This window comes from Chrysemys picta, chromosome 9, assembly GCF_011386835.1.
Source record: "Chrysemys picta bellii isolate R12L10 chromosome 9, ASM1138683v2, whole genome shotgun sequence".
In the NCBI taxonomy this organism is placed as follows: domain Eukaryota; kingdom Metazoa; phylum Chordata; order Testudines; family Emydidae; genus Chrysemys; species Chrysemys picta.
The window spans coordinates 22895622-22913197 of record NC_088799.1 but is presented as its reverse complement, the minus strand read 5'-3'; the positions used below and the strand labels follow the sequence as shown (position 1 = coordinate 22913197).

The 17576-nt window shown below is 44.1% G+C and overlaps 1 protein-coding gene across 1 annotated transcript; it reads right to left on the bottom strand.

Annotated features, from left to right (window-relative positions):
• Nucleotides 1-737: 737 nt before the first annotated feature.
• On the bottom strand, nt 738-16429 carry RARRES1 (retinoic acid receptor responder 1). Its single transcript, XM_008165018.4, has 6 exons — nt 15954-16429; nt 6295-6357; nt 5271-5445; nt 4403-4539; nt 1422-1484; nt 738-1336 (listed from the first exon to the last, which is right to left on the bottom strand). The coding sequence occupies exons 1-6, from the start codon at nt 16176-16178 to the stop codon at nt 1172-1174; spliced, it is 828 nt and encodes a 275-aa protein (XP_008163240.2). The 5' UTR covers nt 16179-16429; the 3' UTR covers nt 738-1171.
• Nucleotides 16430-17576: the final 1147 nt, after the last annotated feature.

Genomic DNA, 17576 nt, shown 5'->3' with positions numbered 1-17576 from the left:
GCTTAGGGCAAGGAATTTTGAGTGAAAAACTATGAATGTTCTTACAAAAGGACTTTAATATGTTTGGGATGGGGCAAAAAGGCAGCAGTAGGAAAGACAGTCTGGGAGTACTAGCTGGGTAACTTGAAAACAGCTGTGTTTTGCTGGAGCCCTGCTGTGGGGCTACATCTATACAAAGCTTTTTCTGTTCTATCCATCTTTGTTCAAGGTAATAACATGAACTCTGTGCATACTGTAAACAAAAATAGACTAGGAATGACCATCCTGGGTCTTTGTCCTCATTTTTCTTCTGACAAATTTGTACTTCTCCAAGCAAATTGTTCCAGGCTGTCTGCACGCTGAGGAAGATGACACTACATCAATTTTTTGCTCTGGCCATATTTTCACAGTTGCCTTCATAGCCATGAGGGCTAGAAACTTTTTTTTTTTTTTAAATGAAAGCTTAGATAATGGAGCACAATGTTGTGTCGAGTAGCTTGTGCACTAACGATGTTGTCACAGAACAGTGGAATACACCAGATTTTTCTTCTTGGCTTATGTTTATTTTAGTTTGTGATAGAGAATGTTTTCTCTGCCTTGCCTGTTTACTTTACAGAAGTATTGCCTAGGCTAGTCTGCAGCCTGTAATGGCCATGGATTTGGAACCAATGCCCACAATGGAGATTGCTGGGAGTTGCTGAGGATAAGGAATGAATCAGCAGTGTCATGCAAAAATAAAACACAATTTCCTCCAAATGTAATGGTATTTGTTTTACTGTTGATATAAGTTAAAAGCTAACATAATATTTCTGGTCAAAAATGTAAAAAAATTGGTAGACAAATATTTTTCTTATGGAGATGGAAAATTAATACTTTTCTCAAGACTTTTATCCACATATATTAACTTTGTTCACATTCTGAGTTACAGCTAAGTAATTTAGTGAAATAAAATCAAGGGTGTGTGTGTATATATTTTATAAGGACATTTTTAGGTAGCTATATAGAATGTGTGATTTCTTTCATTTAAGAAATTCTACAGAGATTTATTTTTGGTGAAAGTTGACTAGTTAAAAGGCTTCAAATTCATTGCAATACAATTTGTGTAGAAGAGTTATCACAATACCGATTGGAACTATTAATGCAAGATATTTTTCCATTTCAAATCTTTATATAAAAGCCAACATTAATCTTTTTAAAAATTTGCTTCTTCCTCATTGAAAATTCCATTAGTAGACCCAGATTCTGTTCCAGACCCTTCTCCAGATTCTGATCGCTGATTCTCTGACAAGCAGAAGTACTTCACTTTCAGGGGATGACCAGGAGTCCAAATGACACGGAGGTGGCATGAAATCATTTCCTGGAGAGCAAACAAAATCAAGGTTATCTCTACATTGTCTTTTTTGTTGATGAAAAGAGATTTCAGACAATATGTGTTTTTGTACCTGTGTTGGAATTTCATGTAGTACAACCAAGTAGTCAAAGTCAATCGAATCATCTTTAGTTATCTGGATGCACACAAAAGACAATGAAGAGGGTCAATCAAAATTAGACTAATGTTCAGAAGCAATTCTTCCTGGCACCATTAGTAAGACCAGTTGGATATTTAATACATGCTGTAGCTTTTTGATTCCATACACTTAATAATTTTTGTTGCCCTTCTCTGTATCTCTTTTGAGATGAGGCAATCAGAATTGTATGCAGTATTCCAGGTGTAGGCATACCATGGATTTATATAGTGGCATTATGATATTTTCTGTTTTATCATCTATCCTTTTCCTAATGGTTCAGAACATTGTTAGCTTTTTTGACTGCTGCCGCACATTCAGCGGATTTTTCAGAGAACTATCCACAATTCCGAGATCTATTTCTTGCATGGTAAAAGCTAATTTAGATCCCATCTTGTGAGACCCTTTGGTAACTCTTCACAGTCTGCTCTGGACTTAACTATCATGAGTAATTTTGTATGTTCTGCAAATTTTGCCACCTCACTATTTACCCCTTTTTCCACATCATTTTTGAATATGTTGAAGAGCACTGGACCCAGTACAGATCCCTGGGAAACACTACTAGTTACCCCTCCCCATTCTGAAAACTGACCATTTATTCCTATCCTTCATTTCCTGTCTTTTAACCAGTTACCACTCCATGAGAGGACCTTTCCTCTTGTCCCGTGACTGCTTACCTTGCTTAAGAGCCTTTTGTGGGGGACCTTCTCAAAGGCTTTCTGAAAGTCCAAGTACACTGTATCCACTGGGTCACTCTTGTCGACATGTTTATTGACCCTCTCAGAGAATCCTAATCAATTGGTGAGGCATGATTTCCCTTTACAAAAGCTGTGTTGACCCCTCCCCAATAAATGTGTCTGATAATTCTGTTCTTTACTATAGTATCAACCAATTTGCCTGGTACTGGAGTTAAGCTTACTGTTAGGCTTACTGTTCTGTAATTGCCAGGATCACCTCTGGAGCTGTAGGCACCAAATACCACTTATTGAAATGGCTGAATATGGCCATAGATGCCGAAGGCTATGTCTTCACTACAGAGTTAACATGGGGTTTGCCTCTAACTCTCCTCCATCCACACACAAAACCCTCTCACCCAAGTGTAGTGGTGTGTTTTCAGCCTGAGCTAGCTGGCTCTGCTGGGACTGTCGGTTAAAGCTAAATTGCTGCTTTTGCTTGAGCTAGTAACCTCACTTTGAAATGATGGCATCAGCTAAATCACTCTAATGCTGATAGTCCTCTAGGGCACGCCCACAATTTCTCCCATATAACCAGAAGGAATGACAGTTTCTCCCACAATTCACTGGGAAAGAACCACGGCAGCTCAGCTTACTTCAGCTGAAAGAACCATGGGATGTGCCCCAAGAACTCCTAGTGATATATACAGTGGAGTGCAGCACCAGTGAGGACACAGTAACTTGGATATGACTTTGCAGTTTGACTGATCACACCTGGGCTAGGTGAACCCAAGATGCTCAGAGCTGGATGCTGTTCACCTGAGTTAACTGGGCAATGAAGACTTATCCCAGGTTCAGGAATCCTACCTCATCAACTACTAGAGGGTGCCACTGAGAAAAGGATCTTTCATCTTCCCATAGTTTGAATATCAAACTTTTCTTCTGAAAATCTGGCCCTAAACACCTAGAGCAAAAACTAAACACATTGTGCGTATCGATCATAGAAGTTAGAGATGGAAAAAACCTTATTCGATCACTGATTCCATACCCTCCAGATACAAGATATAGTCCCCTGAGAGAGGGCAGCTCAAATATTCAATTGGCATTATACTTAAGCTTAGCTAAAAGGCCAAAAGACAACTGGAATGAGTTAGTATAAAGCAGACGTGGGCAAACTACGGCCCACGGGACCGTCCTGCCCAGCCCCTGAGCTCCCAGCCGGGGAGCCTAGTCCCCTTCCCCGTTGTGTCCCACCCCCCGCAGCCACGCCGCCGCACTCTGGCCCGCCGCTCCCACTGGGCAGCTTGGGGAGCGCAGCTGGCTCTGGCCGGGTGTCGTGGCTGGGAGCTCCTGCTGCTGGTAAGGGGGCGGGAAGGGGGGTTGGGTAAGGGAGCAGGAGGTCCTGGGGGGCAGTCAGGGAGGAGGGGACAGTTGGATGGGGTGGAGGTTCTGTGCGGGTGGTCACAGGATGGGGAACAGGGAGGGTTGGGAGTGAGAGTCCCGGGGGCCTGTTGGGGGGCCTGTCAGGGGGCAGGGATGTGGATAGGGGTCAGGAGGGCAGTCAGGGAACGGGGGGGGTTGGATAAGGGGGTGGGATCCTGGGGAGCAGTTAGGGGAGGGGGGTCCTGGGAGGGGGGTGGTCAGGGGATGAGGAGCAGAGGGCAGTTGGATAGGGGGTGGGAGTCCCATGGGGGGCTGTCAGGGGGTGAGGGTGTGGATAGGGGTCAGGGCAGTCAGGGGACAGGGAGCAGGGGAGTTGGATGGGTTGGAGGTTCTGAGGGGGGCAGTCAGAGGGCAGGAAGTGGGAGGGGGTGGATAGGGGGCGGGAGCCAGGTGTTTGCGGAGGCACAGCCTTCCCTACCCGGCCCTCCATACAGTTGCGCAACCCCGATGTGGCCCTTGGGCCAAAAAGTTTGCCCACCCCAGTATAAAGTCAGTATATTACAGTAACACGGGGTCAAATCCTCACTCTCATGTTTAGTCCTACGGAAATCAATGGAGGTACTTGCATAAGTGAGGCAAGCAGGATTTGGCTCACACTTTGTACAAACGTTTTTTGCTATAAATTCTTGGACAAAATAAGTCATTTTTGATTGAAATACTTGCGCTTCGGATACTGAGATCTTGTATGAATCTGATATTTGACAGTGACTATGAGCTGCTGATTGCTGGTTTATTGTGCACTGCTTATTGTGAGATGATGTGTTAACCTTGTAATGCAGATTTAATTTCAGCTTCACTTACCCACTGCTTCACATTCTTGACTTGTGCCATGAAATAGCCTAAGTTCTCTGTTGACTTTTCCCACATTAGGTAACTGCTGCCAGCAACTGCCAAAGCCCATGCTGGCTCCAAGGCTGGTTCAATATTTCCATAGCTGTCTGAAAGGGGAAGTAAAAGACAGTGATGTAAAAATAATTCTGCTTTTATATCAGATACACAAGAAACCACTTTTGCACTGACATTGGATTACTCCCAGGAAGTAACTGTTTCCTCAAAGCCTGTGTTGCAATATTGAATGGGGAGGGTAATGAACTGATAATAAGCTTATTGTAGTTACAGAAATACAAAAGCATGGGCTGACCCTGATGGAATTGAGTTTAGCAAGCAACACTATCCACTGGGTCCCCACAATGAAGAAACCCAATCTCCGTGATGACAGAGTTATAATAAGCCAATCCAGAGTGGATGAATGACTGAGGCACATTATCACTCTATTTCCAGTATACAAATATTCTGCTAGTCAGTCCCCTATGTGCCTCCTCTCAGTTGAGGGAACACCAGTGGCCTAAAAAACACTTGTTACTACCCTATGATTTCCCTAAAAACAGTTAGAGTGGGTCTTTCATTGCAGAATTTTGCACAGAATTATTTGTAGTCTAATCATACAGCTATCTCTAATACATCATGTTGTCTTCATCCTGCGAAGCCCAGAACATTTTTTCAGGAATCTTCAGGAATGTTGGCCCCTTTTTTAAAGCTTTTTGTTTTAAAGCTGCTATTGTCAAAATAAATATCTTTAAAAGATGTTTGTCCATATTTGCTTGGTTTTGTAGTGGTTACAAAAACTGCTTAGTACAAAATTTAAAATAATGACTGAAAGGGAATGTACCAGGAATATCATTTCCAGTGATTGGTTTGGTTTGTTGCCTCATTTTTTTGTAAAAGCTGTAGTCATCTTCTCGGGTTTGCTTCTGATCTTTGGTATATGTGCAGTTTATATTAACAGCAGGTCGAGGTTTCCTCTTCAGGTAGAGCACTGTAGCAAGGCAGGTCCCAACGTTTTGCTAAAAACATAAATATCAAAGCGATTATATTTCACTCCATGTCTTTATGTGCATGCACCACGTTTTAAAAACAAAACAAAAAAACTCCATTGTGTTAATCTTGGAGGCACAGCATATATAGTAGGCACGTTATGTGAAACTATACAGTATTTGTGTAGGGTTAGGAGGATTGGGGCAAACACCTATGATTTGTCAGTTATTGCTTTTGCACTTCTCTTGAAGTAAACAGTGTTCAGAAAAAATACAGTCAAACCTGTCCTGAGCAACAGACAAAAATTAAGTTGCTTAACAGAGCTGGTCTTCTAGTACAGGGGAGCAGAGCTGTCCATGGTTCACTTTGGGATAGTCTCTCTCAGGACAGGAGATTAACTGATAAGAGAGGTCTCTTGGACAAGTTTTCACTGTATAATAAATATGGACTTTATTCAGAGAAGAGCTACGGATTCATTTTAAAAATCATTCTGTATGTGGTACATCTGCCTGTAATGGAAGTCCAGATGCATATGGTGAAATCAGTAATGATAAATCCCCAGTAGAGTGTAAGTGCAGTGAGGGTTATAATTTCAACAAATACATCAAGTACTTATTCAGATTTTGGAGTGTGGACACCACAGGAGATACATTTGAATAATGAGGGCCATACTGTGCCATTGATTTTGACATCAATAGGAAGTTTGACTTAAAAGCTTGATGGGACAATATAGCTCCAGGTCAGGATTATCCTCCTCAGGCATTGAGCAAAATAAACCTTATGAAGGAGCCACTCACAAAAGCATTGAAATGACCTGTGTTTTTAGGGGTAAGTATTGTACTTTGTGTAGGAAGGACCATCTTACATTACAAACTTACGCTGCTTTTGTAGTCTTCTGTAGTGAACTGCAGGTAGTACTTATGTCCAATTCCTGGGATAGTCTGGAAGTGAGAGAAACAAGATCTCTATAAAAGGGGAAGTTCAGATTGTATTTTAGCACATATTGTTCTGGCTGCCTAGGAAGATCATCATTAAAATAGTCAGGTGATAGCACGGAAACCCACGCTGTGGCTTTCCCTTGTATCCAGTGTGCGCACTACAGTGTGATATTAGGGACGAGACAGCGATGCATTATTAGAGGTGGTGTCTGGGGTCACTTTTGCCTTGCTTTGGCTGTCCAACCTGAAATTAAAGATCGCATGGTACTACTTGAAAAGATGAGGGGATAACCTTAGTGCCCTACTGACTAGTCCTGTTCTTATTAAAACCAGTTTTATAATGTCCAAGGCTACGAATAAGCATACAGGGCCTGATCCAGCTCCCAGGAATGGAAATGGAAAGAGTTCCATTGACTTCAATAGCAGCAGGAGTTGATCCATAAATGGCTGTTTTATGTGCTTACATAATAACTATTCTACCACGCCTAACTCTTTAAGAGATTTGGATACAAAGCATTACAGAGAAAGGCACCATCTACATTACTAACACCAATGCCCAGAAACTGTTCATAAGACCCTTTTTTTTTTTTTTTAAACAAGGAGCTTTTTTTTTAAACAAGGAGGTGGTAGTTTAGCTTTACCACCAATGGAAAGGGGTGTAATTTGGTGCATATATTTTTAGAAAGATGTTTGAGTCTCCCGAGGTGCTTCAGAAATTTAGTTATGCCCCATTTCTACTCGAAGCAAAATTGTGCCAATTGAGCCAGTTTTAAAAATCAGCATAGTGTAAAACTAAACTCTGCTGTTCTTTCTCCATTCCATTTGTTCAATCTATCAAAAGCAAAACTTAATAGTAGCACCACAGCTACTATGAAAATAGGTTCTATTTTAGTCCCAGCTATGAGCAATGAAAACCAAATGCAGTCAGGGGAGCACAAATATGTATATGCATTTGTTACAGAACAATACAAATTACTACTAAGGATCCTATCCAGCTCAAAGACATCTATGCAGCTTCAAGTCTGCAAAGGCCCTGCAAGTCTGTAAATGTTTCTGCTAACCTACATAGACATAGATTCTGCTGCTTCTTCTGAAGGTCCATGGAAACCAATTTCAACTTTGTGTCTGCCTTTGTCTATTCTGTTCCCAGGGCACAGTCATACATGGTCGCTGCATTCCCAATGACCTAGAAACCAGGTGAGTTCTTCCTTGGCCAACTTTCAGATGGGATCTCTGTCAGGAAGAAGTGATGATCAGGGCCCACTGGACAGAAGATTCTTCCCTCCTCATTATACTGAATGCCAAATTAGTGTGAATCCACTCTGAATAATAATTATTACTGATAATGCTATTATCACAGAGTAGCAAAGTAGAGTGTGCAAAGGCTACTTCCTTCACTTTATCAGAAACAATGTTGTCTAAAAATGTAACCCAAACTTCCATTTGATTGTGGTTTTTCATGTGATAGATAAGTAAAAAAGGACATGTTTGACAAAGATAAAGATAAAGGCAGAAACCTTCCAAAACCACTGTTAGATATGGACCTCAAGCTGATTCACGTTGCAAGTGCATACAGCCTAAGAGCTGTCTTTGCAGCAGTCCTGCAAAGACTTGTGTATGTGCTTAACTTTATGCACCCACGGGGCCACGAGTAGTCTCATTGATTTCAACTGGATTCTACTCACAGTGCATAAAATTAAGCACATGTATAAGTAAGCCTTTGCAGGATCTGGGCCTTAGAGAGGTGATGAAGAAACATGCAAGTATGTCCACGAATCATTCTGCCTGGCTGCGTGTAGTCTCCAAAATTAATTCAGAGCATGTATCCTGTAGTTTATAAACTTTTACTGAAAAGTTAGAAAAAAGAAAACACTGGTCTGAAGATGGTATAGGAGTACAATACTGGGCACAGCATTCCAGCCCCAAATGTGGAGCTTATATTAAGGAATGTTTTAAAGCCAGGGTAGTACAGTTTAAGATTCTGTACTGAAGAGGATGATAGTCTAGATTCAAAAGAATGAAACTCACCTCTTCAGATCAGTGCTGGAAAGACAAGGTAGTATTTTTGAACATAGCCTACGGGAGTTCCCTTAATTACATACAGTTTAGTTGTCTCATGTCGCACACTGATTTACAAGTGAAGACTGAGTCTGTCATCCCTGAAGATGCTAGCAGGTAAGAGACCCTCACATCTCATCAGAAGTTTCAGTTCCTAAAAGCTATGACTCAAACAAAAAAGATTCAATTCTTGCTGAGTGGAAATAACCAATGGCACCACAGTTAGCAGACAAGTTCAGGAGACTTTTGGAAACTGGAAAATCTGAGCACAGAGGTGCTGGAACAATTTGTATAGTGGGCATACTAAGAGCCATTGAACCAAACTGTAAACCCTGTATATGATGGAAACCACTTCAAGCCAGGGGGTGCTGCAGCACCCCAGTACCCCTACTTCTAGCACCTATGTCTGAGCATGCAAATTTAAAATGTGGCATTTTTCAGATCTGCAAATCTTGTTACTATGGTTTAACATTGCAGTCCTTCATGATGATGATTGCTGACTGAAATGGTTCAGTAAGATTCCTCAGTGGATCTTTACAGAAACACTTCAACTAACAACTCTAACTCTGAAGTGGTCTGCTTAACCGCAGAATATCCTGGTACAAAGTGCACTCAAGTTGCACAGAAACTAATATGTTAGGGTCAGATTCTGAAAAACACAAGTCCCATTGTACCACTCAAATTAGTAAGCACTATGCCTGATAAGTATTTGCAGGATCTGCTCCTTCCTTTGCTAGTCTATCACTTATCTTCCCACTAACTTTTGTATTTTTCATTTTTTGCAAGCAGGGAGTTTGAGTGGTTTGGGAGCTAATGAACATATACAGGTAAAGGGTGTTTATAAATGAGTTATTTATCTATTGAAGGCTTTTGTTTGTAAATTAATATTTTGCATCAGTTAAATGGCTGGGATGTTTGCACATTTTTCTTTGATAAAATCAATTATAAGAAAATCAAACCAAATGAATCTATTTGGATGTTGTCATACAGATTTTCCCTTAAGGGGTTGTCTATATTGCAGTGCCTACATATTTTATTTGAGAGTGCTAGTTGTTTACCAAATGTGTGTGTTTAAATGAAAGGGTAATTACTGTATGATAGCAAAACTTTGTTACAAATACAATTTGTTAATCTTACATTTGTTTTGCATGAGATCCTCTCCAAGTGAACAGCGAAAAGAATTCTGGCTGTTTGTACAATGTTAGAGGTTAGAACCTTGAGCAGATGTGCACATATTTTACTTATCCAAACTTGGCTCTCCTTCCCCTCACACACACATCATATTTTTCTCCAGGCAGCTATTACTACCAAATGTTTGTAAAATTTTACTAGGAGAGCAAAGCTGTGGGCCTGCCACCTGCCCTATGTATATACACTTGGTTATATATTCCAGATAAGAGGCAACAGTGGATTAGCCACTTGCACAACTTTAAAATAGCCTGTACCTTTACAAACAGGAGAGTTTGGCCTCAGATCACTTCGGGGAGGGCAGGGAGACTGAATGTTGACCCTCATAATCTGCTTTTCTTTTCTTTTTCCCTTCCACTTTGAGCCCTGGCTAAAAATGTGTTGTCTTTTTGATCTACTCAATTGTCAAGTCAAAATGACAAAGGCTATTAAATGAACAGGCATTCTTAGTATAGTAACAAAGTAGCTGCCTGGAGTTTTATGAGCGACTTATGAAAGTGTTAAGTGTTTGTGGCATAGAAACCAAGACCCAATATTGTGAGGGATTGAGCACCCAAGGAGGCATTCAGCACTAAGGAGAGATGGTCCCTATGTCAGCTTGCAATTTAGCCTTAAAGGAACACAAGGAATTATTTCCATATATTGCATAGCAGAAAAAAACATTCTAAGATCCTGTGTTTACACAGATAACATGAAATAATTACCACCAAGGGGATTATAACACTTTTATAATAGAAGAAATGTGGGTTTGAGACTGCCACTGACAGTGAGTGGGGGGGGGGACTTCTGAACCCTTGGGGAGCCTCGTTAAAGTCACTGCAGCCTTGCAGAGATGCAGCAGTCTGCCTGTAGGCTATTAAGTGCAGCATCGGGGCTTTGAGGCTTAAAATACTTAAGTGGCTTAAGCCACTGTGTAGTTAAGCCAAAACTTCCCTATCAGAAATGTCCGAAGTCATATAATAAATGCTGTGTTTTTCCTTCCATGATGCTTATCCTTAATGGTGGCCTCATCCCTTTCTGCCTCTTGAGAAACATTTTCATTTTATTATTATTGCTGAAATAACTTTAAGAATGACAATCAAATTTCATGACAAAACACGGCAGTAGTTTCATTTTATTTGTTTAAAATAAATATTAATGAAGGAAATAAAAGCTATCATAATTTTGTATATATCTGTTATCATGTAAGTATAGAATTATGTGCTTCTTGAAATGGATGTAGTCTCCTTATTTGTAACTACACCATCTGGTACATGGGTATTTAGAAAATTTTCAAGGCTGAGCTGCAAAGCTAAAGTACAAACTGACTTAAGTATAGAAAGATAATGTTGAAAGATTTCCCTATCTACACAATGGGGGCAGCAGCTGGCACAGAAATAAGTTTTTATTTTAACTAGCCTTTGTAAAATTATTTCTTTCCTGCCTTCTGGGAAAAGATTTTCATGTCTTCACTTTCACTCTCACTTCAAGGTTAGCTGATGATATCCCAGAATGCATTACTACATGACCCCAAGTCCCTGGGTCAAAATGAGACCTCTGGTATATAGCACATCAAACAATGGATGCTGGGTTACTGTCAGCCAACCAGGAAGTGTCTGGAGGATTTCGGAACAGGAAAGAAAATAATTGAACGGGTTATGTTGACATGGCTCTGCTGAATGTCTGAGCTGATAGATACTTAGCTTATTGTTGGGATAAAGTTCATCCAACTTCCATGATAGATTTTCAGTTATCAGTATACTAGAATAGCTGCTTTAGAAAGGTTCTAGACAGGGCTGCCAAGTATATGCACCTTGAGCGACACTCATACACCTAGCAGCCCTGTCATTATCCCTGCAAACTAACTGAGATGTCAAGCGTTCTGCTGGGCTGTGGGGATAGCCAGCAACTGTTACTCCTGGCTCTGTCACGCTGCACCCATGGCTCCCTGGTGGGAAGGAGCAGCCAGCAGTAATGGCAGCAGCAACTATGGGAACAAAAAGTGAGAGGGGCACAATACTGGCCCCAGGTTTCCCCCAATCTTTGCACTGACTTCAGTGGGCTCTGGATCAGGCCCAGAGTGACTTAATTAAAACAAGTATCAGTCGTACACAATGATCATCATTCTTATAATTATAAGAAAATTAAAAAACACTTGTTCACCTCGGGCTAGGAAATTTATATTTCTTTGTAGTCCCTAAAGAGTTAACTTTCCTTCTCTTGTCTTTCATTTAGAGTAGAGATTTCTAACACAGGAAATTATACTGTTCAGCATCGTGATAAATTTCTGAAGAGAGAACTCAGTCCCTAGAACTAGACACTCTAATAATGCAAGTGCTGCTGCTTGGTCAAAAGATTAGGAAGTTTTACCTTTGTTGACAGTTTCCCTTTTCCCATTCAAATACACTTTCTAAAATTATGGGGCGGGAGTGGAATCTAATAATAGGTTTTATAAAACCTTTTTCAACTATATTTTGGACATAAACTACTTAAGTGTTTGTTTAAGCAAGGAGCACAAAATGAAATAGAGAGAAGATTTCAAGGTTTTAAAGTAGGAAATCAATTAATTCATAACATACACTTAGGCCTGGTCTACACTGGGGGGGGGGGGGGAAATCGATCTAAGTTATGTTACATGAATAACAGCTGAAGTCGACATACTTAGATCCACTTACCGCGGTGTCTTCACTGTGGTAAGTCAACGGCTGACGCTCTCCCATTGATACTCTGCCTGCGCCTCTCACCCCGGTGGAGTACCGGAGTCGACAGGAGAGTGCTTGGCGGTCGATTTATTGTGTCTAAACTAGATGCGATAAATCGAGCCCCGCTGGATCGATCGCTGCTCGTGGATCCAGCAGGTAATGTAGACAAGTCCTTAGTGTACCCATATCAAATTCTGTTACAAATATTGCTATCTAAAGAAGCAGGGTCATTTAATGAAGTGTATTAGAATGGAGATTATTTAGCCCTGTCTCCTTATTAATTTGCTTTTCTCTGGCCAGGCGGGCTAGTGTGATTCTCTGTAAAATCCACTCAAAGCTGCTCCTGAGTGTCAGTTTTTTGGGTATTGCTTCATTGTTGTACCTGATATGGTGGGTTGTGAGGGCAGAATTTTAAACCTGAAGTGATTCAGGCTGTGGCCAGCCTCTAGGAAGGAAAAGATGATCCACCCAGGGGAATGAAACATACCTGTGTTTTCAAAGCACTGGTTTCTCTCAACATAGTGGCCTCAGATCAAACTTTGTCAATTTCAAAACCTTGCTTTTGACAAAGTCCCAGAGCTAGAACCTTTAACCTGTCTGCATGCTCTCTTAGGTCTGTCTGTTTTATGATTGGCAACTAAGAAACAGCATCAAGAAGTAAAAATGTAAGTCACTTGGGACAGTTAGTGTTTTGAGCTATGATAGCTTGAGGATTGTCCCAGCCTATTTACAAAGTCTTTGGTGCTGTTTCTTGGCAGCTTTCATTTAATTTCAGATTATCTAAAATCCTACCACATCCCCACCTCATGACTTCAGATTTCTTTCAAGGCACAAACATGTTACATTGAAGAGTCACTCTGCGTGCCTTCCACTAGCTTTAAGCATAGGACTTTCGTTGTGTGCAAAATGTCATTTTATGTATGTTTCAGAAGAGGCTGACACCAAGGTAATATCTATTTACCATATATGGAGAAATAAGAGCTAAGGCTAGAAGCACTGACCTAGATTTCTTGGTTAGCCCATAACATGCTAAAATGTAAAAGCACACTCAGTGGCTATGCCCATTTCTATCAGACACCATTGATTTCAGTACAATTAATGCCATAGGGCAATAGGTGTTCTCCTTTGCTGCACATTTTATTCTCTTACAGGACACTGAAATTGTTAATTTAATCCAAAATGTAATCTAAACTCTACAAGTTTAAGGAAGTAGATGATTTTTCTCTCTTGCAGTCATAGCAAAAGATATTATAATCACATACACATAAGAACATAAGAATGGGCCTACTGGGTCAGACCAAAGGTCCATCTAGCCCAGTATCCTGTCTTCCAACAGTGGCCAATGCCAGGTGCCCCAGAGGGAATGAACAGAACAGATAATCATCAAGTGATCCATCCCCTGTCGCTCATTCCCAGCTTCTGGCAAACAGAAGCTAGGGACGCCATTCCTGCCCATCCTGGCTAATAGCCATTGATGGACCTATCCTCCATGAATTTATCTAGTTCTTTTTTGAACCCTGTTATGGTCTTGGCCTTAACAACATCCTCTGGCTGGTTGACTGTGGGCTGTGTGAAGAAATACTTCCTTTTATTTGTTTTAAACCTGCTGCCTATTAATTTCATTTGGTGACCCCTAATTCTTGTGTTAAGGAAGTGTTGTTTACTACTTTTCATATCTATTTTCTCTACACCAGTCATGATTTTATAGACCTCAATCATATCTCCCCTTAGCCGTCTCTTTTCCAAGCTGAGAAGTCCCAGTCTTATCAATCTCTCCTCATACGGAAACCGTTCCATACCCCTAATGATTTTTGTTGCCCTTTTCTGAACCTTTTCCAATTCCAGTATATATACACTGTAAACCCTTTCTGCCAGTGAGGTTACTCATTTAGCAGCCTTGGTACTCTATGTTTGCAAGCTGAAGATTAAGGCAACAAAAGAGGCCATTGTACTTTTCAGCAGAAAATTCTTTGGAAACATGGAGTTTGGAAGCAGTTTAGGTATTTTTTTTTGTTGAAAATTAAGTGTTAGCAGAAAAATTAGCATGAGGTCTGCTAAATCTGAAGAGAATTCACAGTTGCCATGACAAATAGCCTATTTCACTAGTGACCAGGGCATTTTAAGAGCTGTTTTAATGTTAATGAAGTGTGTAGTTCAGACCGCCTGCCTTTGTTTTTCTGGGCTGGTTTGGTCGCAGAGAGTTGATGAATAGTTTAACTCTGTATGTACTGGCTAGTGAAGAACTCTAGGGGCAAGCACTGCCCATTTGGGAAATGGCTGCTACTCTACCAGCTTGTTCAGGAGCCTTCCTAATTTATTAGAAGATTTGCTGCTTGGGAGCACCATCGGGCACATTAGTGGGGGGGGGTCTATTGGTCCCTCTCACAATCCTTCTTTCACCTTTCCTTTGGAAATGGTTCCTCCAGCCCTCCTGTCCCCCCTTTGCTTGTCTCTTTTACACCATCCAGCTGCTGACACACAAGAACACTAAATCCATGTCTTTCTCTATCGTCTCCCTAGAGCGTCTGAAACTTGTGCATTGTGCTATTTGCAAGCGGGCTCAGTGTATTACTCTTTGCTGTGTGCGTTACCCCAGTACCACACACTCGGTGCAATGCCCTTTGTTCTGTGTTACCGGGGAACAAGTGGGTTAGGGGCATTGCCTTTTGCTCTGTGTGTTACCCTGAGCACCAGCTGGCTAGGTACCTTCCCCTTTGCTCTGTGTGTTACCCCGGGCACCAGCGCACTCTGTGCAATGCCCTTTACTCTGTGCGTTACCAGGGAACAAGTGGGCTCCGGGGCCAGGCATTGCCCTTTGCTCTCTGCGTTGCCCCAGGCACCACCCTTTGCTCGGTGTGGTACCCGGGCACCAGTGGGCTCGGTGCGTTACCCTTTGCTTGGTGCAGTACCCAGGCACTCCCCGGCTCAGGGCTCTGCCCTTTGCTTGGTGCGGTACCCGGGCAGCAGCGGGCCCTGGAGTTGCCCTGTGCTCGGTGCGGTACCCAGGGAACAAGAGGGCTCGGAGCGCTGCCCTGTGCTCGGTGCGGTCCCCGGGCACTCCCCGGCTCGGGGCGCTGCCCTGTGCTCGGTGCGGTCCCCGGGCACTCCCCAGCTCGGGGCGCTGCCCTGTGCTCGGTGCGGTCCCTGGGCACTCCCCGGCTCGGGGCGCTGCCCTGTGCTCGGTGCGGTACCCGGGCAGCAGCGGGCCCTGGAGTTGCCCTGTGCTCGGTGCGGTACCCAGGGAACAAGAGGGCTCGGAGCGCTGCCCTGTGCTCGGTGCGGTCCCCGGGCACTCCCCGGCTCGGGGCGCTGCCCTGTGCTCGGTGCGGTCCCCGGGCACTCCCCGGCTCGGGGCACCGCGCTGCCCTGTGCTCGGTGCGGTCCCCGGGCACTCCCCGGCTCGGGGCGCTGCCCTGTGCTCGGTGCGGTCCCCGGGCACTCCCCGGCTCGGGGCACCGCGCTGCCCTGTGCTCGGTGCGGTCCCTGGGCACTCCCCGGCTCGGGGCGCTGCCCTGTGCTCGGTGCGGTCCCCGGGCACTCCCCGGCTCGGGGCGCTGCCCTGTGCTCGGTGCGGTCCCCGGGCACTCCCCGGCTCGGGGCGCTGCCCTGTGCTCGGTGCGGTCCCCGGGCACTCCCCGGCTCGGGGCACCGCGCTGCCCAGCTGTCCCTTACCTTGACCGTGGCTTTCCGGACCTGTCCCAGCGCCCGCAGCGCGCTAGGCGACCCCATGCGGTAGTTGAGATAGTGCAGCGCCACCCGGGCCGCCTGCCCGGCCAGGCGGTTGGAGACTTGCAGCTCTCCGTCGGCTCGGGGCGGCTCGGGGCCCTCACCCCACGCCAGAGGCAGTAGGAGCAGGAGCAGAAGGGGGCCGAGCCGGGCTGCGCTTCGCCGCTGCATGTTCAGCGATGCCGGGTGCTCGAGGTGCTGCGCGTCCAGAGGCGGCTCTGCACTGAGCCCGCAAGCGCCAGTACAAATAGCAAGGGTCGGGCCGGCTCCCCGCCCCTCCTGCCCCGGCTGTCAGTGCCGGGAAGCGATCGAGCACCACCAAGGAGGCTCCGTCCAGTCTCCGGTGGCGACTTCTTGCCTTCCCCTTGTCCCTCCCCCCCTTTCCTTCCCTCCTGCCCGAGCTCCTTCCCTTGGCTCCCCCAGGGATTTCCCTACACCCCCCAATTTTTCCACCCCCCCTTTTGTGAACTAGTTACATGGAGTGTTGCCAATTTAGTGATTGTTTGGACATTTGAATTGAAATTGAAACATTAATTCACATTTTAAAACATACACAGTGTATGATAAAATCCGTGTATCTGAAAAAGTCGAATAGATTTGAAAAGTATGAACATAGGCTAGCTTCCTTATACAGCTGTTGTTTTTATGAGGATGTCAGTGCATTCCTTTCAGTGATGTTGGCCAAATGATGATTTGTAAGCAAAGTCTAAATGAGCTATCCCTGACAGCTAGTGATGGGCTGGGGGCTGGGGGGAAAGGCTTCAGGACCAGATTGTATTTACATTCACACCTAATCTACCTAGGTATCCAGCAAACAGAGCTGTGTTGCCAAGTGATAGATTTTGGCTGGGGTTGGGTTACAAATCACTCGAATGCCAGGGAATTGAAATGTTGTTATTGTATGAGTAGAACTGTACTTAGCCTGTGCTGATTGAGGGCATTGAGAGAGGGTGGGGACAGGTGTTTGATGGTCTGCCTGAGTCACAAGTACTATTTGACCTGCCCTTCTCCACTGTTTAAAGACAGAGCTGATTAGGCTCCATAGATAGTCTTTTGTTCTGTTAAGTGACCACTACAGCTGAAATCACTGATAATCAGGTCTAAGTGTTTAGAACTGCTGTGGGACGGTGTTTCTGTGGAAGAGATGGCCCAGTCTGCACTAGCAGTGAGGTTCCCCCACTTGGGCTACATCTACACTACAGGGGGGAGTCGATTTAAGATATGCAAATTCAGCTACGTGAATAGCGTAGCTGAATTCGACGTATCGCAGCCGACTTACCCCGCTGTGAGGACGGCGGCAAAATCGACCTCTGCGGCTTCCTGTCGACGGCCCTTACTCCCACCTCTGCTGGTGGAGTAAGAGCGTCGATTCGGGGATCGATTGTCGTGTCCCAACGGGACGCGATAAATCGATCCCCGAGAGGTCGATTTCTACCCGCCGATTCAGGCGGGTAGTGTAGACCTAGCCTGAGAGCTCAGCTGAAATCACTGAGAGCTGGGTGGAACCTCAAGAGACCAATTTGCAGAGGTTACAGTGGTAGGTGGCAGCAGATGGTGACGGCGCAGGGC

Bases quoted from the DNA above. Each gene is read 5' to 3' on its own strand.
- RARRES1 (XM_008165018.4), bottom strand. From the start codon at position 16,178: ATGCAGCGGCGAAGCGCAGCCCGGCTCGGCCCCCTTCTGCTCCTGCTC. The intron at 6,358-15,953 runs GTAAGGGACAGC...TCTCACTTCCAG, and splicing joins TCCGGAAAGCCACGGTCAAG to ACTATCCCAGGAATTGGACA. The intron at 5,446-6,294 runs GTAAGTTTGTAA...TTATGTTTTTAG, and splicing joins CAGAAGACTACAAAAGCAGC to CAAAACGTTGGGACCTGCCT.